This window comes from Lepidochelys kempii, chromosome 6, assembly GCF_965140285.1.
Source record: "Lepidochelys kempii isolate rLepKem1 chromosome 6, rLepKem1.hap1, whole genome shotgun sequence".
Taxonomy (NCBI): domain Eukaryota; kingdom Metazoa; phylum Chordata; order Testudines; family Cheloniidae; genus Lepidochelys; species Lepidochelys kempii.
The window spans coordinates 124,616,735-124,642,575 of NC_136385.1; the positions used below are offsets into that span (position 1 = coordinate 124,616,735).

Below are 25,841 nucleotides of genomic sequence, written 5' to 3' on the forward strand. Positions count from 1 at the left end.
CTTAAATGAATTTTCATCTCAGCCACTAAAAGAGAAAGGCTAGCCCATTAGCCTTGAGCATATTTAAATTTAAACACTCAGAAATGGCTTGCTTCCACTGTGCCCTCAACGTAGAATAGGAGAGATTCAGGGTTTGCAGAACACCTGAGCTAGCGACTGCAATTCAGAGTTACATCTGTGAAGCTCCAATTTACCAGACACCTAACTTATTACGCTCATTTCTCACTTGCATGCCTGAGGCTTTTCAAAACCATTTGGTTTGTATTAGGTACAAGTTTTCAGTGCAGTAATGGAAGTCACATGTATTAAAAAACAACTAAGAGCAATACTTACACTTGCAGCAGCTCCTCGCTTCGGACAGCCAGAGACGCCTACAAACAGATCAGAAATGCATTAAACCAGATGAACAGTAGCTGGGAGTGCTGTCGAGGAGGTGCCTTGCTTTGCTCACCAGCACTCCCCGCCAGATCAAGCAGCAACATTAGCTGTCTCCTGTCCAGTCTTTTTTGGCCAGAAGGTTGGTGACTGCGACACGTGGCCTGAAGGGTAGGGAATGCGAAGCAGGGGAGCAATGTGGTGGGGTAATCAAGACTGCAGCATGGATGCAGACCCACAAAATAAGAGGGAGAATAGGGACAGAGGGACCAGATATCCAGCAAGTGGAAAACAGTTAAAAATTCCCCTAACATCTCTTTAAATTGTTCCAGGATTGGTGCAGCTGATAAAGAATGGGGATTAGCCTGCTGTGCATACTCTCAGCAATGTACCCCATCAATGTCAGTTATCAAAGTCAAAGTGGGAGCCGTACCTGCTTACAGGTCTCTTGCTTCAATTCTTGGATTTGCAATTTAAACAATTCATTTTCTTCTTGTGCCTCCTGTACAAATAAAGAGAAGCTATGACATTATCTTCACGCCCATGCACTCCTCTTTACCACCCAGGACACTAGTGCATAGGGTGCTTATTCCCTATTAACTTCTCACCTGTAACTGGTTTCCTTTGTTTGTAATTTCTCTCCCCCTTTCTTCTAAAACAGCCTCCATCTTCTTCACCTGTTCTTCCTTCTCTTTCAATCTGCGACATTCATTCAGGAAATCAAAAAGTGCTTTGACTAAAAAATAAGTATCACTCTGGATAAGAGTTTGATGCTCTAGAGTGGGCTGGCTTCACAACAGTCAAGAAATTAAGCCTGTACATTTACAGCATATGCATGACAGAGTGCTGCCAAGCAAGGTCAATCTGCAGGGACCACCACAGCACGAAGTAGTCTCCACATACAAGCAATCTATGACCTCTATGCCAAGAAAGCCAAAAATAGTACTAGCTCTGATACTGCAAACACCTGCCGACTAAGAACTGGCCTGAAGCCACTGAGTCATTTCACAGGTCACTAAACAGCAAATTCATTTAGTCACTATCAACCTACATAACATTCAAACCAGAAATAGGGGAAAGGTTACAAATCCCCCTCCAGCTCGCTCCCTAGAAAATTAAACCTGGCTTCTGTGATTTCAACCTGGAATCCCAGGTTTGGCCCGGACATAGCTAGAGTGTCACCTGAGGCACATGGCCAGGGACAACGTTTCAAGATTGGAGAAGGCGATTCCATCTCTCTTTTATTGGGCGTGGGACATTACCAAGCGTTGTGGTGGATTCTTCATCACTGTCAATATGGGCCTGCGTTATAGGCGGGCAGACTAGATATTCACAGTGGTCCCTTCTGGCTTTATAATCTATGAATGGTCTCTCTGAGAAGCACAGTAAGCTATCTGAATCTAAAGGCGTTTAAAGCAACTCTCTTATGAAACACCAAATACAGGTGTCCATTATCTATTTTCATGCTAACTGTTAGCATGAAACCAAAACAACAATGGAAAATGGAACAACGTTTCTTTACAGATCAAGTGGTAGAGTGCTTCAGGAGTCTTGTGGAGGTAAATTAGCCATCTGTACTCTTGCTGTTTAGCTGGTTGCTGCCTGAGTGGGTACTTCTACACATCCCGTGGTAGCAAGCGGATCTCAGAACCCAAAGTCCAATTTAAAAGTGCCGCGTACGCAGCTATTTTTAGCACGGCAGCGCAAGCCCAAGCCTGTCAATCTGCACTTGAAGGCTCGAGGACATGGACTGTGTAGACGTACCCTTCGATGCTGTATAGACCCTGGCCACTTCGTCAAACGTATGCTTTATGTCAAAGTAGGTGGGGAGAGAACAGAATACCGAGAGTGCTGAACACATAAGAACTACTAGGCATGTGTTAAGATTCTAGTTAGATGAAAGAAGCCTCTATGACCTCTTCTTTTGCTCTGTGTATGCGCACTAGTATTTAGTCAGGCCGGCGCACTTCCATCAGCACTAAAGCTTATTACAGCAAAGCACATAAAAATTCCCACAATGAAGTCCCACATATTTCAATTTAAGATAAATCACAGCACAGAGACCAGAAAGCGCAGAAAAGGACACTTGAGAAGCTGCTCGGCATACTTACAAGCTCTCCAGATCCTGGACTTGTGACACAGCAGATACCTATCAAATAGAAACATTCAGACCCATACTGACAGCACAGTAAACACCTTCAGTTTAACAGTGAACATTTACATCAGTCAGAATAATGATACCTAGCTCTTATATAGCACTTTTCATCAGTAGATCTCAAAGTGCTTCATAAAGGGAACAGAAAATGAAGTGTCACTTTTCTAGGAAAGACTAAAGGTTTTTATGTCAATTGAGTTTAAACATTTATATTGCTCCAAAACAGTATAACACCAAATTTTAAACCAAAAAATAAAAACAAAAACAAAAAACCCCACATCACCACAAAACTGACGCTAACTGGCACAGATCAAACTCAACCAGCCTCTACCACCTCCACCCACCAGTGGGATAAATTACTCCCTGGCTTCAGGACTGACTTAAGACAGAGAATGTGTGTTTGACACCACTTCTTGCCCTCATAAAAATGAGCCAGCTTTCAGCACTGCAGAGTTAATTCATGCAGCACCAACCTACCCTGAGATCATGCTGCATGCCAGCCCTTTGGTGCCCCATGCAGGGACCAAAGAGCAAAATCCCAGCCCATCACAACTTCTGTGATAAATCAAAGGGGAGAGGCACTCAGAAATTCCAGGCCAGGGCTTTACGTGCACCCGGGAGATAGACACAAGACAGAGCATACATGTCACGCTCACGTCAGTCTGAGACACTGAAAGACAGGCAGTCTGCATTAGCTACAATTACCATGTGGTCTGCACACAGAGCTCTAAGAAGTGCACACCACTTCAATTCAGCCTCAAGGTGCCAAAAAGCAGATAAATGTGATAAAGTTCACAAACTTCAAAGGCTTCAGATCACTGCTACCGCCACTATTGGTAAGAAACCACCTCAATTTTTGCAACTTTAGCCTTGTCTTAATGAACTCAGGCTAAACCATGACAAGCCATTGCAAACCGAAATAAGCATGTCCACACAGCCTTTTGCACTGGTTTAACCAAGGCCTTGTTTACATATGGAATTATTCCAGAATAGATATTGCACTTTAAATTCACACTCTACCTTAATACAAGTTAACTTTCAAGTGTATACAAGTCCTAAATAGGTTTAAAATTATTAAGTTAAACCAGGGCCTGCCCTTTCAAATGGGCCATAGGTAGAAACAAAAAGCAAGTGTGAAGGAGTGTACTACCCCTTTAAGGGTCAGACTAGGGTGTAAACAAGGAGGATCTGCCCCACTCATGGGCTGGTAATTTAAACAGGAATAGGAAGCTGAACTAGAGAGAGGGAAGTGTATTAGAACTAGAAGCCATGAAGGCTGCAGCAGGTGATGGTGGTTTTCCTGAGGCCCTAGGAGACTAACTTAACCAGAGGCTTTGTTCTGTAGACTTTAAGTTGGGAGCTCTGACCCAGGTGAGGGGAGGACCCTATGAACTGTTTACTGTACTTGCTCCAGTCCTGTAACCTTATTAAAAAGAGAAATGCTATTTTGTTAATGTGTGTTGGCTCCTCCTTGCCCTGCAAAAGTCACTCTGTTACTGCCCCAATCAGGGGAAGTTAAGGCAGGGTGCACCCACAATGGCTTACCAGGGGCACACTGGGATGGCCCATGCCTTTACAAAAACCCAAACACGTTGCCAGACCATTCTGTTCTGGAATCCATACCTGCTCTAGCTGTTCCAAGTTCTGTTGCTCAAGTTCCTGAACTTTACTGGTTAAGTGGGTAATTGTATCTTGTTGACTCTTTGGATAGAAAAAGATGTTAAGTGTCTGTGTAAATTCTGTATTCATAGTTATTGCATCAAACACTTTGCTGGACAATAAAAGAAAAAGTTTACCTGCAACCATTCTCCTTTCTTAGCAATATCTCTCTCCTTCTCTTCCAATAAAGCCTCCATAGTTTTCATCTGTTCTTCTTTCCCCTTCAACCTGTACCATGCACAAAGAAGTGTTTTATCCATTTGGAAAAAAAACCGAACTTAGCAGCGAGTGCATAACAAACAAGAGCAGGCTGCACGATCAAAGGCTCCACTGCAGTTTATGCCAGCTAAAGAGGAGTACGAACACTTGCATTTCACTTTGCTTTTGCAGAGAGCTTGAAAGGTGCACTTGATCAATGCTACCGCTCATTAAATCAAAGTGGACCGAAATTCTGCAACGATATACATTGTAGGGATTCCATACACATTTCCCCTTGTCTCAAGATATTTCCCCTCGCTACATGAAAGGGGCAGAATTGATAGTTATGGAGATTTAAGTCATATTTTTCTACATACGTACAGAAAGGATACCAGTGTAAACGTCCCACATTGCCCTGCCAGCATTTCTCAACTCTGACTTGGATGTAGCATCTGTCAAGTAGTTGGGTCTCTATGCCCACTGAACACCTGACAAATCTGCTCAGCGATCTTGGCAAATAGCCCAGCTATGGCAACAGCATTCGTAACAAGGATGCTTGTCCACTAATACCACTTGCTCATTTCACACAGAATGGACATCAGAGAAGTTGAAATGTTCTGAAAACAAAATTTGAAGACGGGTGCCATAGAACAGATTAGATGCTTCTGTTAGCAACAGTACTTACAGGTTCTGAAGGTCCTTGACTTGTGAAGTGATCGATACCTAAAAACAACATTCGGTACTTAAATCACTCCTATAAGGTTGGGCTATCCACACCAAAGTCCAGTATATAAAGGTAAGTAAACAGACAACTACTAAAATTAGTTTAGGGAGGAAGAATGCGAAAACAAGGTCATTAGAGATTGTTAAAAGGGCCACTGCCTTGTAGTTTAAGTCTAGAAGGCAGGTCTGTAGGGAAGAGTTACAAAACTGACCATCATTTACACACTTTTCATAATGATTTAGCACATCCCCTGCGGTGTCAGAAATAGAAGCACTCCAGCACTGGGCCAGTGTATGAGAACCAGAGGTGTAAACTGACCCTAAAGACATCTGTTTTGTTTCACTACCCACCCTGAGTGAAGTTCAAAACAGATGACCCTCTTTTATTAATTTAGATCTGAACACAAGAGATTTTTAAATAGGATTTCCAGATTGCCAGTGCCCCTTAAAGTCTCTGTTCAAAGGAAGATGCCAAATAGAGTGTTTAATTCTTGTGGGTGGATGAAAGGTTACCTGGAATATTTTTTTGTTTGAATTCTAGATCAAACAGTAGACTACCAGTCGACGGGCCACACTCCTAGCAAGAGACCTGGCAGGAATCACAATAGCTCAAAGCCCATTAACTCACTCCAGTAGGTAGTACCCTCCTCCAGTGCTGCATTAGAACCTGAATTATTTTCAAGGCCTTGTCTACAGCAGAGAAATGCATCATGCGAAGTAATGTTTGTTCCACTATAAAAACACCTCATGCCCATACCCGCAGGCGCATCAAATCGTTTACAGGGGAACTAGTTAATGTTTAGAGCAGACTACGCATCAGCGCCAGGCAGCGTTGGGTCCTCAGACATTTTGGTGCCAGTGTAGACTGACTAGCCAAAAGGGTTCGACTAGTGTTCTGCTAACACTCCACAGTGCACTGGTGGTTTCACAAAGTCTCCCACAATGCACTGCATGAGCACAGCTCTCACCTCCCGGAGCAGCACTTCAAGGAGGGGGTGTCCTATATAGCACTCATGAGACTGCAGTTGCACATTGTGTTCAATTCTGGGCACGCTACCAGAGAATTAAGGGAAAAAAACAGAGCAATCAAGACCAGGAGGGAATGCTTTAGGAGAAAAGATTAGACAGAAAAATCATGTATAACTTTGACGAACACCCTCTAAATCAGGGGTTCTCAAATGGGGTCGTGACCCCTCAGGTTATTACATGGGGGTCATGAGCTGTCAGCCTCCACCACCAATGACTGCTTCGCCACCAGCATTTATAATAGTGTAACTTAAAAAAAATAAGAACAAAAGAATGGCCCTACTGGGTTAGACCAAATGTCCATCTAGCCCAGTATCCTGTCTTCCAACAGTGGCCAGTGCCAGGTGCCCCAGAGGGAATGAACAGAACAGGTGATCATCAAGTGATCCATCCCCTGTCGCTCATTCCCAGCTTCTGGCAAACAGAGGCTAGGGACACCATTCCTGCCCAGCCTGGCTAATTGATGGACTTATCCTCCATTGATGGACCTATCCTCCATGAATTTATCTAGTTCTTTTTTTAACCCTGTTATGGTCTTGGCCTTCACAACATCCTCTGGCAAGGAGTTCCACAGGTTGACACTTCCTCTTATTTGTTTTAAATCTGCTGCCTATTAATTTCATTTGGTGACCCCTACTTCTTGTGTTATGGGAAGTAGTAAACACCACTTCCTTATCTACTTTCTCTACACTAGTCATGATTTTATAGACCTCAATCAGATCTCCCCTTAGCCGTCTCTTTTCCAAGCTGAAAAGTCCGAGTCTGATTAATCTCTCCTCATACGGAAGCCGTTCCAGACCCCTAATAATTTTTATTGCCCTTTTCTGAACCTTTTCCAATTCCAATATATCTCTTTTGAGATGGAGCAACCACATCTGCACACAGTATTCAAGATGTGGGCACACCATGGATTTATATAGAGTCAACATGATATTTTCTGTCCTATTTTCTATCCCTTTCTTTAATTATTCCCAGAATTCTGTTAGCTTTTTTGACTGCCACTGCACATTGAGTGGATGTTTTCAGAATACTATCCACAATGACTCCAAGATCTCTTTCTTGAGTGGTAACAGCTAATTTAGACCCCATCATTTTATATGTATAGTTGGGATTATGCTTTCCAATGTGTATTACTTTGCATTTATCAATATAGGTTTTTAATTTATAAGGGGGGGTTGCACTCAGAGGCTTGCTGTGTGAAAGGGGTCACCAATACAAACGTTTGAGAACCACTGCTCTAAATATTTGAAAGGGATGAGCACCGACAAGAGAGAACAGTATGGGTAGTGCATCGAGGTGTAACTGGGAACAACGGTGAAACCAAGAAAAATAAAGTACAGGCAAAATATCAAGCAACATCCTGACAGCAAGATGGAGAAGACTGCCTGGACAACGGTATCCTAAAAAGGGACAGTAGTCCCATTGTTTGGGACACTAGATAAACTAGGACATCTGACATGTTTTTACCTCTTCGCTCCTGGTAGATGGAGTGAAAACTCATTCTGCAAAGACTTGTTTTCAACTACTGGCTAAGGAAAGAGAATGGCTGGCATGTTTACCTAAAGAACAGAAATGCCAAGAGCACAGACCCTCTGGCTTTAGAGGGGATGGATAGGATTTGACAGGAGGAAAACTTGAGCAAGAACCATTTTGACCCAGTAGCTTTGAGCTGGGAGAGCAGCTGACGCCGGACAGTAAGAGGAAGCTCCTTCACCGTTTGTAGTCAAAGGGAAGAGAACACTGAAGGCACTATAGGGTGCCAGCGCTCTACTAAACTAAGGTGCTTAACTGCTGGAACTAACTGCGCAGAGCTTTGAGCTATAGGAGTTCTCGCCAAGTCTCTCACTAGCGAGCACAGGACTCTGAGTACCTGTTATGGGGTCGCTGAAGATGTCATCTGTTAGACTGTATCTTTATAGTTTTGTACCCTATAACCAAGGCCTTCATTTTGGTTTGTAGAGATTTTTACCAAAAAAAATTCCCAGGTTTTACAAAAAGCTATTTTTTTTTTTTTTTTTTACTGATTTTCATCTGAATTTTGGACCACTAAGGAACATGAAGAGACTGATGATGTTAGGAAAATCCAATACACTACATTAGGTAGACGTGTTTATACTAAAAATAAGTTAGTCTAAGTGTCAATGCGAGACTGTCTGTTAAAGTAAGGCTGTGTAAGATACATACACGTGTGCATACATGTACATCAGTGCTCAAATCCTAAATAAAGTGCCAAAACTCCCTAGACCTGACTCCCTGCTCGTGAAGGAAAGGTGTCGTCTCAGGTAACCTGGGTGGACCTGAGGGGAATCCCAGAGACCCGTTTCCCTGCTCCAGAAGGAGAGATTGGGGCTTGGTAACCTGGAGAGTTCAGGTAACTGATCCACCATCTCTCCTTCCTGAGCAGGCCCAGAAACAGAAGGGATAAAAGGAGACAGAGTGGAGAGATGCCACCTTCTCCACCCCCACATCTTCTGGGCCCCCTTCGGCAGGAGAAATGGCAGCTTGGTAACCTGGGCCACCATCTCTCCTGCTGGAGTGGTGAGTCGGGTCAGAAGTACTCTTACTTTTCTCTATTCATTGGAGTTTTTTCCTGTCCCTCGGTATTAACCCCAATATTTAGCCAGAAAACTGAAGTTAATTTTTGCACTGATTTTCACACGTTTTTTAAAAAGTATTTTGTAACAAACCCTGAAATTCCCAGGAAATGTGAAACACAATAACCAGAAATGAAGGCCTTGCCTACAACAAACTTCAGCCTATAAAACCAGGCCTCATCCAGTGACAGGCCCCGGTAAAACAGCGGATGTACTAGAACAGATATGCTAGTAAGCAAAGAATCCATTGCAAGGCTGCCTCATACTTCCAGCTCTAAGGAATTTTACCTGTTTTTCCATCTCAAGCTGGGTATTTCCTACTTCTTCTTTCAGAGCCTCTATTTCCTGTGTGAAAGCCTTTCCAATGACAAAACAGACAGGATTGGACAATGGAGACAGCACCACAAAATGGATTCTACAAGTTTATTACTAGCAAATGCAAGGCAAGAACAAATAAATGGTAGTAAATAGCACAGACACAGAAAGGCAACAGCACGACTGATAGGTACCTGAACCATTTTCTCCTTGTTTGCAACTTTGAGGACTTCAGCCTCCAGCAGTTCTTCCACCGATTTTATCTTTCCATCCTTCTCACGGATTCTTAGCACAGAAGAGAGAGGAGACATCACAAGCTAGTTGAACTAGTGTAAGTGATCATTATTATTAACATCACAGTAGCCCCTAAGAGCCCCAGACATGCCCCTCTGTGCTAGGTGCTGTACATCAGTAACAGACAGTCTCTGCCCAAGGAGCTTACAATCCCAGTTCAGAACCACATAAGTGGGTATCATACATACACCAGAGGAGCGGAAGGAGGGGGATAGGGCAATGTGGTACAAGCTTGCTTTTGCAATAATTAGCTCTGTTTACCGTTGGTAGGTCCCTAGTTTTGTTTTTAATCAGTAGCAGTAGTCCTAGTACGCCACCTGCCTACCTTCAGATTTCATGTTCTGGCAAACATGCTTCAGCAAAATATTTACCTCTGTATTTTTGTTTTTCTTAACTTTTAAAAGTAAGAAATACAAATCCACTCCTTTCACACACATTAAAGGAGAACCTGCCAATAATCTCATGGTCCAGCACCTAGTGACCAAGGACAGGCCTAGAACCCTAAGGCCTGGGCTAGCTAAACTAGTGTGAGTCCTACTTCAATCAACTCCTGTCCCCCTACACTATTTAGTGTATATCTATTACTGGATTTACGGAAGCATTAGTTTAACTTGATGTGTTGCTCAGAGTTCACACAGCCATGCAAACTTTGTGCACCTGATTAAAATGGGATGTTCAGGGGAGGCAACATACCCCTGAACATAGTGAAGAGGAGTTGGAAAAGAGGGATGAGGTTTAGGGAAGAGGTAGAACAGGTTCATAATGCTACTTACACTTTCTGAAGTTCTTCCACCGCTGACTCGAAAGAAATCTGAGCAAAACAAATATTTAGTTTAGAGAGAATAAAGAGTTCAAAGTAACTAACTGGTGGTGGGAGTGGGAGGGAAAAGGCCTGGAGAGAGCAGGGATCAGTAATGGGACACAAAGCTTCGCAAGCTCTAAAATGCTGGTCTGAATTTGGACTGGGTTTGTAGTCGCCCTAAGTTTTTATCATAGGATGGTAGTTTGATGGCTTCTATGGTGGTCCCTAGTGGACTAGTGTCCACCATCATCAAAAAACTCACCAAGTTATTGCAGCACGCTCCAGAATAACCTTCCCCAAAAAGGAAAGGTTCAAGATGAGGTATTAACTGGCAATGTCTTGTGAGATAAAGCCCAGTCACTGCTTCTTTAACAATGGTCAAGGCATACCACGAAGGCACTGGAATTACCATAGTGTGTAGGTAGCCTAGGCATGGACCAGCACCCAGTTGGGCTAGGCAGGCACTGTCCAAACACAGACCAAAAAGACAGTGGACTAAAACCTCTGGTTGGCTTGCTCAGGCCCTTACAGTCACCAATCCATTTTGCAGGTCACAGACAGCATTCCCAGTGCAATGAATAACTCTGTGTACAAGTGCAAGTCATGCCTTGCTAATTAAGTGGGTAGGTTTATTAGTACCTATAGTAAAAATATATATATATATTTTATATACCTACACACACATATATATATACACATACATATACATACAATCATTGACACACAGTGCCTAACAGACTTATTTGATATCACCAGATCATCATGATGATCTGTATTTCCTTGAGCTTTGGGGAGGACTGAGATAGATGGGGGCTGAGATATTGGGGAAAGCAAGAGGCAGATAAATTCCTTTGCCAACTGACTGGTTTAAAGGGGTTGGGATTTGCTGCTGGATTTGTTATTCTTTTGTACAGATTGCATTTTAGCAGCCAGTAAAGCAAGTGGAGACTAGGGATAGACACTGTACATTTGTAAGAGTCAAAATCAATAAGTATAAATTTATAAAGGCTCCCCGTGAGACTTTTGTCAGTATTAAAAGCGCTTTCATGAAAACAGCACTGTTTGGCTGAAACCTGGTCCCAGCAGGTGAGCAGACTCTTGCAACTGCCCAAAGAATAAAACAAGAGCATTTTATAATGTACACATACACTCATGCCCCCCAAAATTAGAAGAACATCAAAGTTGTGATCATATAATTACCCACCATAATTCATACGTACCAGAGGGCTACATTCAGGTTTCCTAGGCAACCTTACTTCTGGCATTTCCCAATTTGAAGGTTTGGCTTTGCAACTTTAATATTTTGAACATAGGGGGAGGGTGTGGGTGTAAGCGTGGAGACTGGGACTGGCGAGCTAAGAAGAATGGGGCCAGAATGAGGCGCAAGAAGTGGGAAAAGAGAGTCCCACTTTGGGGAACAGATGAAAGAATTTATACCACTAGTGCCTGCTCCTTTCCAGAAGCTGGAATGGAACCCAAGATTCCACCATGCCTCTGCAGTCAGTGAATATCTGGATCTAATGGTTCCAACCCTGCTGATAACCCATGTGGGTACCAAAAAATTGTACAAAATTATGTAACTAAAGATTGTCTCAATGCATAGAGGCGCAAGGGGGGTAAGGTAATCTCTTATTGGTAGGGCCCTACCAAAATCACGGCCATGAAAAACGCATCACAGACCGTGCAATCTGGTCTTTTGTGTGTGTTTACCTTGTACAATACAGATTTCACGGGTGGAAAACCAGTGTTTCTCAAAAGGGAAACCCCAAAAGGGAGTTGCACGGGGGGCCACAAGGTTACTTGCAGTGGGAAGGGGGAGTTTGACAGTATTGCCGCCCTTACTTCTGTGCTGCCTTCAGAGCTGGGTGGCTGGGAAGCGGCAGTTGTTGGCCAGGCACCCAGCTCTGAAGGCAGCGCCCCGCCAGCCACAGGGCAGAAGTAAAGGTGGCAACACCATACCATGCCACCCTTACTTCTGCGCGGCTGCCTTTCAGAGCTGGGAGGCTGGGGAGTGGCAGCTGCTGACTGAGGGCCCAGCTCTGCAGGCAACAGCGCAGAAGTAAGGGTGGCAACACCATACCGTGCCATCCTTACTTCCGCACTGCTGCTGCTGGTGGTTCTGCCTTCAGAGCTGGGATCCCAGCCAGCAGCTGCTGCTCTCCAGCTGCCCAGCTCTGAAGGTAGCACCGCTGCCAGCAGCCCAGAAGTAAGGGTAGCAGTACCACAACCCCACTTACAATGACCTTGCGATCCCCCCTCACCCCCCACTTGTTTTGCGACCAACTCCTTTTTGGGTCAGGACCCCTAGAATTACAATACCACCATGAAATTTCAGATTTAAAGAGCTGAAATCATGAAACTGATGATTTTTTTAAATTCTAGGACCATGAAATTGACCAAAATGGACCATGAATTTGGTAGGGCCCTACTTATTGGGCCAACTTCTGTTGATAAAAGAAATGAGCTTTTGAGCTACACAGAGCTCTTCTTCATAATACATACACACAGGTGCCAAATTAAAGTAACATAGGCAATCTCAGTTATGGCATTTCCTAACTTCTGAGTGCTTGACTTTTAAATCTTAATAGTGTACTTTTAATGTAGTTTGCACATAATATAATTTAGGATTTAAAGTATTACCTGCTCTGATTGCTGAATTTGCAGATTCTGAACTTCTTTTTTCAAGGATGAATTTTCTGCTCGCAGTGCCTTTTAAAGAGAAATACACAGGAAAAGTGAAAAATGCAGTTTTAAGAAAGATCAAAAACAAATTTGTTCACTGCTCCTTGGAGGATACCTCATAAAAGCAATATTCTCCTTCAAGTTTTTATCTCTCTCAATTAAACTGATTCCAACTGAAACAGGACAGAAATTAAAGATAGAAAAGACCCACCTAGATCTAATCTCCCTACGCCCTGCCAGTATAGAATGTTTTATCTAGTTTAGTTTTACATGTCAAGCGAAGCCAGTAATTTTTTCTTATTATTTTAGCCTAAAAAGTTTCCTTTTCTTATTTTTACCACTGTGAAACAAGCCTCCCCTGTCTTGGAATTTACACTCCCTTCAAATACCTGTCAACCTTTCTGACCCCTTAAAAACTGCCTACCCACAATATGTACATTTGTAGTTTATGGTGGCAACCACCATTGTATCTGAGCACCATCCAAATACCAGCAATAGTCACTCCTCTTCTCCTTCCCAGCAAGTAGCATTAAAGGGCTTGAACAGAATTACAGGAGGGGGGCCATCCTACCATTAGACTAGAAAAATTACAGAAGCCACAGTAATAATCCCAAGAGTTTAAATAACTTTTTCTAGATGTAAGCTTGTCACTAATCACTCTGGACATACACATATGGGATCGCACTGTTTTATTCCTGACCAACTAGGACATTACCAAATTCCTCTAGAATAAGAACAGACTGTTCTAACATGTGCACGAAAACATCAGCAGCAGGAAGTGAACACTTTGGCCTCAAAGAGGTCACTTTTCCTATTCAAAGGAAATGTTCTGGAACCTTGACATGCGGATCCACAGCTCAAAGTTACATATAACATGAGAAACCCCAGTCTATTTCCCACCCATGATAATATTGCAAGAGATTTTTACCTTCAATTCCTCCTCCCTATTAGCCACTTGTATGAGCCCAGCTTCCAGCAGTTCTTCAACCGTCTTTATCTTTTCATCCTTTTCGGTAATACTGAGAGATTAAACAAAGATGTTACAACATATTCTTCATGAAGAAATAAGTTGGCCCTACAATAAATTTTCAGGGGGAAAAAAAAAAAAAAACAGTAACCTTACTGCCATAGGAACAAGTAGGTATTTTAGCTTCCTTGATGGGCGCCGAAAATCCCTTACCTCCTTTCCATTTGCTCCAACAGCTCTTTATTAGCCTATAAAGTATGAAAAGCTGGTCAGCGATTGTCACTGGTTTAAGACTTAGTAACAGAAAGGACTGGTTAGCATCAGCTTGTCTAGACACTGAGTTTTTGGATTAAACTAGTCCAAGAGGTAGAGTTTTCATAATGTGTGCCCCCAAGACTGCTCTTGGATTTGAACCCGGTAGGACAGGGGTGCTGGGCCAGGCTAACTTTTATACTCTTCATATTAGTTCACAAACAGCAAGGAGCTCTGGACACCAGGCTTGATATCATGAGGTGCCAACCGCCCCGTAACTCAGACGTCGATGAGTTTTGAAGGTGCCCAGCACCCTGCAGCGTCTGGCTCAGAACTTCCAGCCCACCAACCTGAACACCTACAAGTGTAACCAAGATTAGAGTTTCTACATTTTCCAAAACCATGTACTTAGCTGGGGCACCACGCACCAGACTCTGGCTTTTACATCTATGCAAGGGCCAACAGCAGTGCATGCTGGCAGCAGCGTTTTTAATGCCACCCACAAGGGAGGAGGAGCTCAAGCCAACAGCTGGAGGAAATCCTGCAGTGATTCTTCAGGCTCCAAGGTGCCAGTTGGGAATCTCTAACTGTCACACCTTAGAACAATGGAGCCGTTCCAGGGGTAGGAGCTGCTGACTGGTGGCTATAACTGCAGCCAAGCAGATATCAAAGCTGAGGCAGCAAGACCTGTGGTGAAAGGGTAAAGCCATGTCTTTTGCTTTTCACAGGCAGCCACGACCAGCTTGTCTGGTAGGTGAGGAACAAACTACGTGGGGGAGTGCTCCAGGTAAGAGATCAGGAATAAGACTGAGAACAAACAGTAGTACTGGCCATGATGATAAGTCAGTGGGCCTTTACACAAGGAAAAAGCGTCTCAGAAAAAGGTTCATCAAGTTAGACTGAAAAATACAAAGAGGTCGATACTTTTTAAGTTCAAATTTTGACTTTATGTTGCTTGCTGTGAAGCCTAGAATTTTGGTTGGCTGAAGAAATATGGTACTTTTGGCCCGCGTCCTGTCACAAGCCCCTGCCACAGAGGAAAGGCCGCTGGCGCAGAACAAGAGGCAGCTCACAGACGAATGGCTACCGCTCCCTTTAAAGGGAAAACAAGCGGGCAATTCAGTCTGGAAACTGGAAGGTGAGTGACAACGTGGTACAAGGGTCAGTCTGGAGTAGAGACCAGCCCAATACTCTGAGTGAGGGAACAGCATTAGCAGACAACCTGCACGAATGCAGAATTACCTGCGCTATTTACATCTGCGGTGAAACCAAGAGCATCAAAAACAGTAAAAGAGTTAGAGGACCTAAAGCAGGAGCCTCTACAATGTACACACAGAGCTAAACGTTGATAGCAAGGTGTCTTGCACCTCCCACTCCCTTTGTGGAGTGAATACATTAAAACATTGGGTCAAATGGCCACGGCTCTTATGTAACAACCTGCCACGTGGAGCAAACAAGAAGAGTCATACCATTGCCTGCAAGAATCCACCTCCACTCAGCCTTACATCACATCCATGTGAAGTGACCCAGGACAAAAGGAGACAGAGCAATCCCCCCTCCCCATCAGCAAAGCAAGGGCTTGCCTAATGGAATGACCAGTTTATTGCCTCCATGTCACTGCCAAGACCTGTCCCTTTAAAGTGCCCCATACCACCTCCCTCCTTGGGGCATCCGTCTCTCACTGATCAGCTCAAGCTAGAGAACGAGCCTCATCCAAATGATGAAGTGGGACTCGTTCCACTAGCAGGATGCTGTCTCATTTAGCAGTGCTGTTTCACCTTAACACCACGACCTTCCATACGCTCTGCTGCAACAAGCTCCATCTGACTGAGCTATAATTATAATGAACTGTCAGAGGTCATCAGGACCCCTGGGGAAGGAGAAGCCTATAACAAGAGAACACAGACCAGTAAGCACCAAAATCTAAATGAAGAACAACCCTCAGGGATTTTGAGCCTAGATGTCTCTGATCTCCAATGGCCATGTTGGCTGCTGGGACAGGTGACATACAGACAAAAGGAAAGCGTGATGCCCCCTGTCTTGACACATCATAGTGAGGGAGGGTGTAGCATGCCTCACCAAGTCAAATTTAACCAATCAGATTGGCTTGTTAACCGATTTGGCAATCTGTTCCCAGGCTGTTGACTCAATATTGGCTTCCTGATACCCTATGGGCCTCCTGAGGATCTCTAGTGGATTCTTTATATCCAGCAGCTTGACTGAAAGCTACTGCTCAGCCATCAGGTTAGGGCCACAAAGGACTTTCCATTTTGCAGTACTGAAACTAGAGCTCTAAAAGCAATGGGCAGAGCAGCTGAGTTTTCAGCCAGCTCACCCTGGGACCCTGGTCAGAAGTCGAACTCTTTAAAACAAAAACAACAACACTGGCTATTTAATAAGACATCAGTAAATATTGATTGTACCTGCTCGGACAAGAGAGCCTGCAGGTTTTGAACTTCCAATTCCAAAGCTTTGTTTTGATCCTTAAGCATCTGGAAGGAGATAGCAAGCCATCAGTTCAGAACTGTGCACCCAAATTGCTTTGTTTTGTAACATTTGCCATATAACGAATCATAAGTAGAGAAGCTGCAGGGTGTTTTTTGTTTGTTATTTTGTTTGTTTTTAACATAAATACAGTAGCATAGAAACGAGACTAAAAGTTGCTTTTCCCTCTTTCTTTCTTCCTCAGAACATGAAGACTTTTGTCCCCAGATAGCCAAGACAAATAGTCCTCATCCCCAGGCCTGGGATCACACAAAAAATAATTGACTACCCCTGCCATAAAAGATGTAACAGTGCTGGGAGTTGTAGCTATCACCTAGCATACGACAGTGAAATCTAGTCTATCCTTCTACAGAAAACCACTTATTAGCACCATGTCAACTTATTGCTGATGACTGGCTTTTACAAAATGAGCCTTTTATAAAGCAAAGGTTCCAATATCACCTCCCAGATGCTCGCAAGCTACCCTAAAATGTTTATAACAGCAAAAACAGATGTGTGTGCAGTCTTCCGCACTCTCCAGCTCCAGCTGTTGGATTAGATGCCTATGAGAAGGCAAGTAATCATACTGTGGGTCCCTCCTCTGCCTTTGATAATCACTCTCGAGGCGACAAAGCAACTTCTCTCTGGAGCATGGCAGAAACAGAAGCCCATCTTAACTGGTAAATCAAGACCTCAAAAGAGAGTGCAGATCTAGCCTAGATTGCTATTTCTGAAACAACACTGGCTCCTAAATGAAGACATTTTTCTCCCCACCATTTACACAGATGACCACATAGACACTTCCCCTCTCTTGGGCACTGGCACCTACTTAGTTTTTTTTCACCTACTTGGGATGCAAACGTCCATATGACACTATGAAGAGCAGAACAGTAAAAATGTTTCTTTACAGACTGGAGATAATAAATTTAGGATCTATGGGATCAATACATTTTTATCTTCTGTACTAAAGCATCAACACCGTAGCTGGACCCTTACTGCTCACCTTTAAAGTCCCATTAGCTTAGATAAAACCCTTATTAGTTTCTAGGCACTTTTAGTTCATTCCACAGCTATTTGTCCACAACTTGCTGATTATCCCCACATGTGCTGGAAAAAGGCAGGAAATGCAGTTATTTCACCATGCAGTCTTTTTAAAATCTACATTTAGCTCCATCAGCATGTATTTTTAGACCCCAGCTTCCATCACTTTTACCAGTGATTTTCAGACTCCTTAAAAGTCTGCTAGGCACTTTCTCTAAACACATGGTTCCTACCCCAAAGCTTTGCAGGGCAAGTTTAGATGTGAAAGGAGAACAAAAAGGGAGAAAAAGGATTGTGGTTAGAGCTGGGTGAAATTTTTTGGCCAAAAGTTTTTCCAGTGAAAAATGCAGGTTTGGCAACACCGAAACATTTCACAAAATTTGTGTCTGTTTTGCCAAATTGTGTTGAAAAAAACTAAAGAAGTCGAAACATTTCAATTGGATTCAAAAGGACTGTTAAAAATGTTTGAGCACTTATAATCTAAATGAAACACTGTTGGACCCCAAATAAATTTTTCTTTGACTTTTCAGAGTTTGCTAAAAAAATTTAAAAGTTCTCTCTCAGGTTGACCTGAAACATTTTTTTCCAGAATTCTCAGTGAGCTAAAAGATCAGTTATTTGCACAACTAGGTATGACTGAGAATCAATCCATTTTGGACTAGGATACTCATCCCGTTTTGTCTTTCCTCTGATGCAAAGAGAGAACTCCCAACACAGTTACATCTTTTATGGCAGGGTAGTCTATTTTTTGTCAAGGTCCAAATTTCTTGGTCAAGGTACAGTCAAGGTCCAGACTCCAAAGAAAACAAAATAATGATAAGAAGATTTTGGGGTTCGTTCAAAAGCATCTGGCAGTCTAGATTTGACCCACAGTCTGCCTATTGACTACCCATGCTTTATGGGTTACCCTAGGAGGTTGTGTGTCAGCTCAAAGCAGAGTTAATGTTGTTTGGGAAGAGAAGTAAAGGGGCTATCCCCCTTGTGCTGAAGGAACTATCTTTAGGAAGAAGGCATTAAAGCCCTTCATGGGAAGCAGGCCTTGCTTTATAAGGGTTTAAATCCAGAAGTGAAGATGTTTGGGGTTTAACACTGTTCACTCTTGTGTGCACAAAATTCAGAAACAAACATAGCTCCGCACAAAGGAATTCAAATGTTAATCGATAGCTTGCCGCCATAGTACTGATGAGAAGTTTTAAGTTAAAAGCAAAATCAGATATTTTTACATTTATTTAGATTTTAAGAAAAAAGTTGTAATCAGATCACGAGCAACATGATAATCCAAACCATGTACACACCAGCATCTGGCAGGACACATTTCAAATATGAAATGCAGAAAAACCTGTCACGGTTACTACTGAACATCTTGTCCTTTCAGAGATTTCATTAACTATTTAGAGACATTAGTCTTCACAGCTGCAGTTAGTACATTTACATGGATTTTAACATGGATGTACTTAGTTGCATAGTTTGCTGCTACGACGACATCCTCAAAGGATGCCAGCAATATTACATATTCCTGTTTACAGTCTTAACAGCTGAAAATACACAGCCCCACTCTGCAAATCAGTGCAGTTGTTTGCACTGTTACAGAATCTTTCAGAAATCTACAAAATATTACAAACAAGCTTAACACAGAGTACAGTACCTGAAATTCTTCCCTTGTGTTTGAAACCTGGGCAAGCTGTCCGTGTAGTTGCTCTTCCAGTGTTCTTATTTTGTCATCTTTAATATGAATACTGAGACAGTAAATTACACAGTTAAAAATGCTTCCCTTTTCCACTCTTACAAAAAGCATCCATTCAATTAAAAAAAGATATAAACAAAGAGCTACAAAAAATTGTTTACCAAATGCTGGTTGGATTTATATGATTTAATCTACCTTTTCTGCATCCTCTCCAGTTCATGTGCAGCAACAGCCTAGATATAAAGAGGATTAGCATAGTCTTAACATATTACATCACAAGACTCAATCAACCCCACATTCCCCAATATTCAAGCTAAAACAAGTCAGTTTTGCTGCTTTTCACTATATTAGTCTCCAATGTAAGTGAAGGAATGTTATCTTTACTCATTTTTAAAGACTGCAAGCTCACATCTTCCACATTATACATTCAACAACTAGCCCTCCACATTGGTGCTCTCAGATATTCAGCACCCACGATGATGAAATAAAGCACTGTCAAGTATTTTAAGTACCTAGCCATAGGGCTGAAAGGCAAAGGGCCAGATGTGTAGACCTGTGCATGGGAAGCACTGTGCAGATATGATTATTTTAGATAGCGGTCAAGACTGCACATGCAATCATGGTTTCTGTTCACAACCATGGGCACAGTGTCCTGAAGAAATCTGTTTGAAAATTTAAACAAATTAAAGCTATTTACTCCAGTAACCGGAGCATTCAATAAGCAGACTCTTTTTTAAGATGTTTGGTTTCTTGAAATTCATCACTAATTAGCCCAGATCTGTAGCCTTCATAGTTTTACCCTGCTCCAAGAGTAATTTCACTGAAACCAATGGGGTTATTTGCAAAGCACAGTGCCACTCAGGTGTGTGGGGGGCAGAATCTGGCACACAATGAGTTAAGTAAACATGGTTCTTTTACCTGCTCATTTGTCAGAGCCTGTAACTTTTGCACCTCCGCTTTTAGGGATAAATTCATATTCTGTACAACCTACAGAGAAAGATTAATTCATTTAAAGTCATTCCATATTCTTCAGAGCAAATATTTCACAGAACCTTTTGCTAAGAGCCTAACACCAAGATAACCTCAGACTTCCTTGTAAGGCGGCCAACTTTCTAATGTCTGAAAACTGGACACCCCTGGCCCCACCTCTTCCCCCCAGGCCCCGCTTCTCACTCACTCCTCTCCCCTTCCTCCCCCCATTGCTCACTGCTCTCCCCCCTCAACTCCAGCATGAGCAGCCCCAAGGAACTTGCAAACCGCAGCTCCAGCAGGCCATCTGGTAGTGCAGGTCAGAAGAGCACTGGGGCTGCACGGGAGTAGCCAGGCAGCCCTGCTGGCGAGCTAGGGGACAGCCCTCCTACACAGAGGCATCCCTCTGGGCTGCCTGCCCAGCAGTCCCCTTCCCTCCCCACCCTGGAGCTGCCTGAGCGCGTGGCCGGGGAAAGTGCCGGCTGGCAGGACAACACGCGTTTCTTCCCTCCTGGGCAACATTCCCTGCCCGCTGGGAGCCCGCACCCTATTCGCCATGGGCCCCACACTCTGTCCTCCGCTGCAGCCCTGCAAACTTTGCTCCTCAAAGCTGGTGCATGCATGCTGCTGCAGGAGCAACCACTTCAGGGCCAGGCTGCCCCTTCCCATCTCTCTCCCGCACCAGTGACCAGACACTGCCAAGTTCCCTTTTCGACTAGACGTTCCGGTTGAAAACCGGACACCTGGCAACCCTACTTCCTTGAAGTTCATCTGCCTGTGTAATCCATGTGCCTAATAGGGAGACAGCTCTTCAAGAGATCTGTCAGCAGGGGATAGGAATGAGCGGGGTCTGGGTCACTGTTGCTAGAGAGACGCATAATTAGCACTCCACATCCAGAAGTTCCTGGACTTGGGTGTGGCAGTTTTGGGTCTGCTCCAACAGGTTCCCTGTTGCTGGACTCAAGACTCCATGAGAACAAGTAGTCAGGGTAGGTGCTTTGCAAAAGACCACGTGCCCTGTGGGTGGGTTGGGAGAAGCTGGGCCACAGGAGCGGAAAGCAGGCTGTTTTCCCTAAGCCTGAAGCATTTTGCAGCAGGGGTTTTTTGGTGGATTTTTTTTAAATCTATATATTTAAACTGAATGGTTGGCTGGTTAATTAGCTAGCTGACTAGCTAACCGTGATTTCAGCAGAGGAGGAGGAAGAGTCTGCATTCATTCCAGTTGGAGATTTCTACAACCAAGTGGAGGGACGACGTTCCAATGCTTTTGACTCAGCAGACTGATCACCAAAATCCATACAAAGACTAACCAAGACTCAGGAGAACTCAACCTGAGCTTCTGGAAACCCTGAGTTTCTTCTCACTGTGCTTCTGCGGGGACAGACCTGTTTACATTTGTTTTCTTTATTTATGTTTAGGTAGAACTGTGAAGATAATGTATGTGGGTTATAAAGTAGTCATGTCATGTTGCAGAAATTAAGTTGGTTATTTTTTATTGTTTCTTTATCATAAGATTTTATAAAGTTGGTATTAAGTTCATTCCTTTTGTTCTTTTTGGACTTGATTGTGGGGAGGTTGACCCTGTGCAATCCTTGCTGAAAATCCTCAATGACTGAATTCTGGGTCTCCATGTGCTTTTCTATGGGAGTTATTTTATAGGCATAAGGAGAAGGGCAGCAAACTCTAGCCCACCCAAAAGTTATACCTACAACAAACCCAGGCCCCAGCCCACCAAAAGACCTATTCAAGCAGACCCCTATGACCACAGGAGCCACAATGAAGGCAATGGGGGGATGCAAGATGCTGGCTTGTGGGTTTCAGTTCACAATCACAGCTTCTGTAATGAGCTTGCTCTTTAGTCATTCAGTTTCCTTCTAATGGGCATTTCCTATACCTTGAGCTCCTCCTCCTTGCCGGTTAGATTGGCATGTTCATTGACTAATGAGTCCTCCACCTGTTTTATCTGTTTGTCCTTTTCTGCAATCCTGTACAAATAAGAGATGCAAGTAATTTGCAACAAGACCTTTTAGACAGAAATGCATGTATAGTATTCGGCTACATTTAGAAGAATAATATGCAGGCCCAAAATCAAGTCTGCTATAATTAATCCTCTTGGCAGAGTGTTTTGGACATAAAGAGTTTTTCTTTTTTGTTTTAAATCCTCTATGCTTGCCAAGAGTTTACAAGACATGCACAAAGCCTGGTGCATCATGACCCCCTCCCCCTCAATGAGACAAGTGCCCTGGAGCTCTGCTTTGGAGACTGTCCTAACATTCTCATGGCCCTGCACATGCCACTGATCCATACACTCAGACATCAGCAAGAGGGGCAGCTCTCACTCCCACACAGTGAACACAGCCACACACAATGTACTCCAAGTCTGGGGTGGGGAGGGGAAATCCGTAGGAAGAAGTTTCACAGCTTCCAAGAGGATCACACACAATGCAAAGTAAAATACTTAAGTGACAGCGTTTCCTTCACAAATTTCTCCCATATGTGCCGAGCATGAGTTAAAAGTTTCTGTATCTTGAGCAGGCAATAAAGCAAGCAACTTCTTGATAAACATATAGGAGAAGGGATGCTTACACTTTCTGTAGTTCTTCTGCCAGGACTGAAGCAGATGTCTACAGAGGGGGGAAAAATAGCTGAATGTAAAGCAAAAACGAAAATGTCCTTTTCTAAGCTGAGCCAGAAATAACATTTGCTTGTTTACAGATGTTTGAAACTGGCACAGGCCAATACCCAATGTTTCCTGGCCAAAGAACATTAGTACGAGTTTGTATCACTTCAAAGTCCTTGCCCACACTGGTCCAAGAGCCAAGGAACCATTACCATAATGGACGATATGGACCTTTAATTGTGGGAGTTCTCTTACAGTTTTGTGCCTCAATGCCGTAGATTCTTCTCCTCCAGTTTCCCCCCAAAATCCTGGTGTACAGAGAAAAACTATCACCCACCCTCAACACCGGTTTCCCCACTCAAACTAGATGGCAGAAAACAGCACTAGGGAGACTACAACGAATGTGAGCCGACCGCTCTCTGGTAATCTCCCAGCACAAGCCATCTCAGTCATTTACGCGAGTCCCCACTTAGGAATAGGCAGACATCCAAAACTCCCCCCCGCCCTCAAAATAACTAGCCCAACCTGTCCTCTCCCCACCACTGCCCTCACTCCTGAAGGGATCAAAAGGCAAGTGCCAGATTATGAATGTGGTCTTCAGTTTGTTCAGGCCACATGTGGGGGTCTAGTTTGGCTGGAAGCTGGACAAATTCATACAGGATACAAAGGAACAAATTTTTGACAGTGAAGGCAATTAACCATTGGAACAACCTGCCAAGGATGGTGGTGGATTCTCCATCACTGGCCATTTTTAAATCAAGAATGGATGTTTTTCCCAAAAGACAGGTTCAAGTTCAAAGAGAAATTATTTCAGGGAACCCCTATGGCCTGTATTATCCAGGTGGTCAGGCCAGATGCTCACTGTAGTCCCTTCTGGCCTTAGACTCTATGAAGGGATAGCAAATGTGTCCATGCACAACTAAAAAATTCAATACTCAGCTGTAGGCAGGCAGGGAGCTCTGAATCTCTGTACTTGTTCCATTTGTGCCTGCATTAAGCAGGCAAAGTTAAAGTGGGCTTTTCTAAGCCAGCTGATTTCTACGATTGGCTGCGTAGAGAGTCAACTTCTCACTGTCTGCAACCCAGAAGCCAGGAAGTATCTGGATGTGACTGGAGCCTCTAATGAGGCACTGAAATCTGATGTACAGTATTTAATGACACTGTACAAAGAAATAAGTTGTCAAAGCAAATCAAGTGGAACCAGAATGTTTAAAACATGAAAACTTGTGAAAGTTATCGCAAGCCATCTATTGTCGCCACAGAAATAGTCACTGGATTTAAGAAATTATTCCACGCAACTTAAGGTTGTAGACACTCTTTCTATGTGAACTATAAAATGTGTGGTATATTTCATGCTCTGTTGCCCAAGGAGCGATGGCCACTTTCTACATTCAACATGCCATATCCAGATTAAAATAACACAATGGTTGTCATGAGCTTTTGAAAGACCATTTACCAGTTAAGACTGCAAGACAAAACGGTCTAGTCTTAGAACCTGCTGTACCTGGCCTGCCATTTGTGAATGAAACTGCTGAAGCTGCACTTTCAAAGCCTCCTTCTGCTCCATCAGCTCCTTATGGAGAGAGGACACAAAAAAGAAAAGCAAATTTAAGTGTGCGAGAGTATTTGTATTTTTTAGGTCTTATTAACAGCACTGTTTTAAAGCTGCATGCTAGGCATTTACACTTGAACAATGTTGTGAAGGCCAAGACTAACACAGGGTTCAAAAAAGGACTAAATAAGTTCATGGAGGACAGGTTCATCAATGGCTATTAGCCAGGATGGACAGGGATGGTGTCCCTCGCCTCTGTTTGCCAGAAGCTGGGAATGGGCGACAGGGGATGGATCACTTGTTTGCCTGTTCTGTTCATTCCCTCTGGGGCACCTCGCATTGGCCACTGTCCGAAGACAGGATACTGGGCTAGATGGACCTTTGGTCTGACCCAGTACAGCCGTTCTTGTGTTAACCACATTGTTTGGATGACACTTTATCACCAATAAGATAATTGTAATTAAAAAAAGTCAAGACTAACAATGAATGCAACACAATCCGTGCCACAAGAGAACATTCCCTTCCCTTCCACTCCAGATACCCCATACAGCATAAGCCAGCTTGCTTGAAACCAATGCAGCAGCATTAGCACGTCTTACAGGATGCCAGCTGATCATCGGAACGAAGCGTATTCATTTTTGCATTCAGTTGTAATGCTTTGTTAAAACAAACACACAGTAATATCATTCAAGCTCTGCTGCATAGAGAAAGACCTTCAGCTATTAATGCAGTACCTGCACCTGCAATTGCACAGAATCCTCCGCAGTGACCCTCTTTTGTTCAGCCTCCATTAACTGCAACATCCTTTGCTCCAGCTGTTGCTTAGACACGATCGTATCTGTAAGTTTGCTGTGCAGGCTCTGGATTTCACTGTCTTTGGCCACAAGCTTATTCTGCACATCTGCAGCAGAAACATCAAGGTTTTAATTAAAGAAAATATTTGAACGTTTGTAACATATTGGGAAAACCGAGTAAGAGACCGTTTTTATTTAAGCAAGCACAGTCGTTTCACACTTAACCCTTCACACTTAAAACAACCCATGCCGCAGTGCATTTCAAGGTGGTATTTATGTTCCCGGGATGTCAGCTGGAGGAGGTATTGAATACACCGATGAATTGAATACACCATTTCCTTTAACCTTTCTGTAGCTCAAGGTTATTTGCCCAATAGTCCACGCATATCCTTTTCGCACGCAGGAAAGGGGCGACGCAGCCATCTTTGGTCGTAACAGGAAACTGCACATGTTCCTACCTTGTTGTGCTGCTTCGTGTTCTGCTATCCTTTTCCTGAAATAGGCCTGGATTTCCTCCAATCGCCTCTCCGCTTCCTGCTGTTGGACCTTACAGTTGAAAGTGGGAGTTGGGAGAGAGGGGAAAAGGGTCACCTTCCAAGTACCATACTGACCTATTTAACCAAGTGCATCTCTACTTTCTAGACCAGGTCTACAC

General features: G+C 43.4%; 1 protein-coding gene across 10 annotated transcripts in view; it reads right to left on the minus strand.

Annotated features, from left to right (window-relative positions):
• The window catches only part of KTN1 (kinectin 1), a 111,819-nt gene that overhangs the window by 22,742 nt on the left and 63,236 nt on the right, over nucleotides 1-25,841 (minus strand). For 5 of the 10 annotated variants that reach the window (XM_073350031.2, XM_073350033.2, XM_073350027.2 and 2 more), the window contains exons 10-31: nucleotides 25,645-25,732; nucleotides 25,127-25,293; nucleotides 24,345-24,413; nucleotides 22,807-22,844; nucleotides 22,115-22,205; nucleotides 20,170-20,238; nucleotides 19,447-19,484; nucleotides 19,213-19,303; nucleotides 16,466-16,534; nucleotides 14,004-14,038; nucleotides 13,752-13,842; nucleotides 12,782-12,850; nucleotides 10,113-10,150; nucleotides 9,240-9,330; nucleotides 9,019-9,087; nucleotides 5,073-5,110; nucleotides 4,327-4,417; nucleotides 4,154-4,231; nucleotides 2,487-2,524; nucleotides 984-1,074; nucleotides 809-877; nucleotides 334-371 (exon numbers count right to left, since the gene is read on the minus strand). In XM_073350031.2, the coding sequence (XP_073206132.1) occupies nucleotides 334-371; nucleotides 809-877; nucleotides 984-1,074; nucleotides 2,487-2,524; nucleotides 4,154-4,231; nucleotides 4,327-4,417; nucleotides 5,073-5,110; nucleotides 9,019-9,087; nucleotides 9,240-9,330; nucleotides 10,113-10,150; nucleotides 12,782-12,850; nucleotides 13,752-13,842; nucleotides 14,004-14,038; nucleotides 16,466-16,534; nucleotides 19,213-19,303; nucleotides 19,447-19,484; nucleotides 20,170-20,238; nucleotides 22,115-22,205; nucleotides 22,807-22,844; nucleotides 24,345-24,413; nucleotides 25,127-25,293; nucleotides 25,645-25,732 (1,556 nt within the window). The remainder of the gene's footprint in view (nucleotides 1-333; nucleotides 372-808; nucleotides 878-983; nucleotides 1,075-2,486; nucleotides 2,525-4,153; nucleotides 4,232-4,326; nucleotides 4,418-5,072; nucleotides 5,111-9,018; nucleotides 9,088-9,239; nucleotides 9,331-10,112; nucleotides 10,151-12,781; nucleotides 12,851-13,751; nucleotides 13,843-14,003; nucleotides 14,039-16,465; nucleotides 16,535-19,212; nucleotides 19,304-19,446; nucleotides 19,485-20,169; nucleotides 20,239-22,114; nucleotides 22,206-22,806; nucleotides 22,845-24,344; nucleotides 24,414-25,126; nucleotides 25,294-25,644; nucleotides 25,733-25,841) is intronic. The other 5 variants (XM_073350036.2, XM_073350030.2, XM_073350037.2 and 2 more) reach the window with 2 other exon arrangements.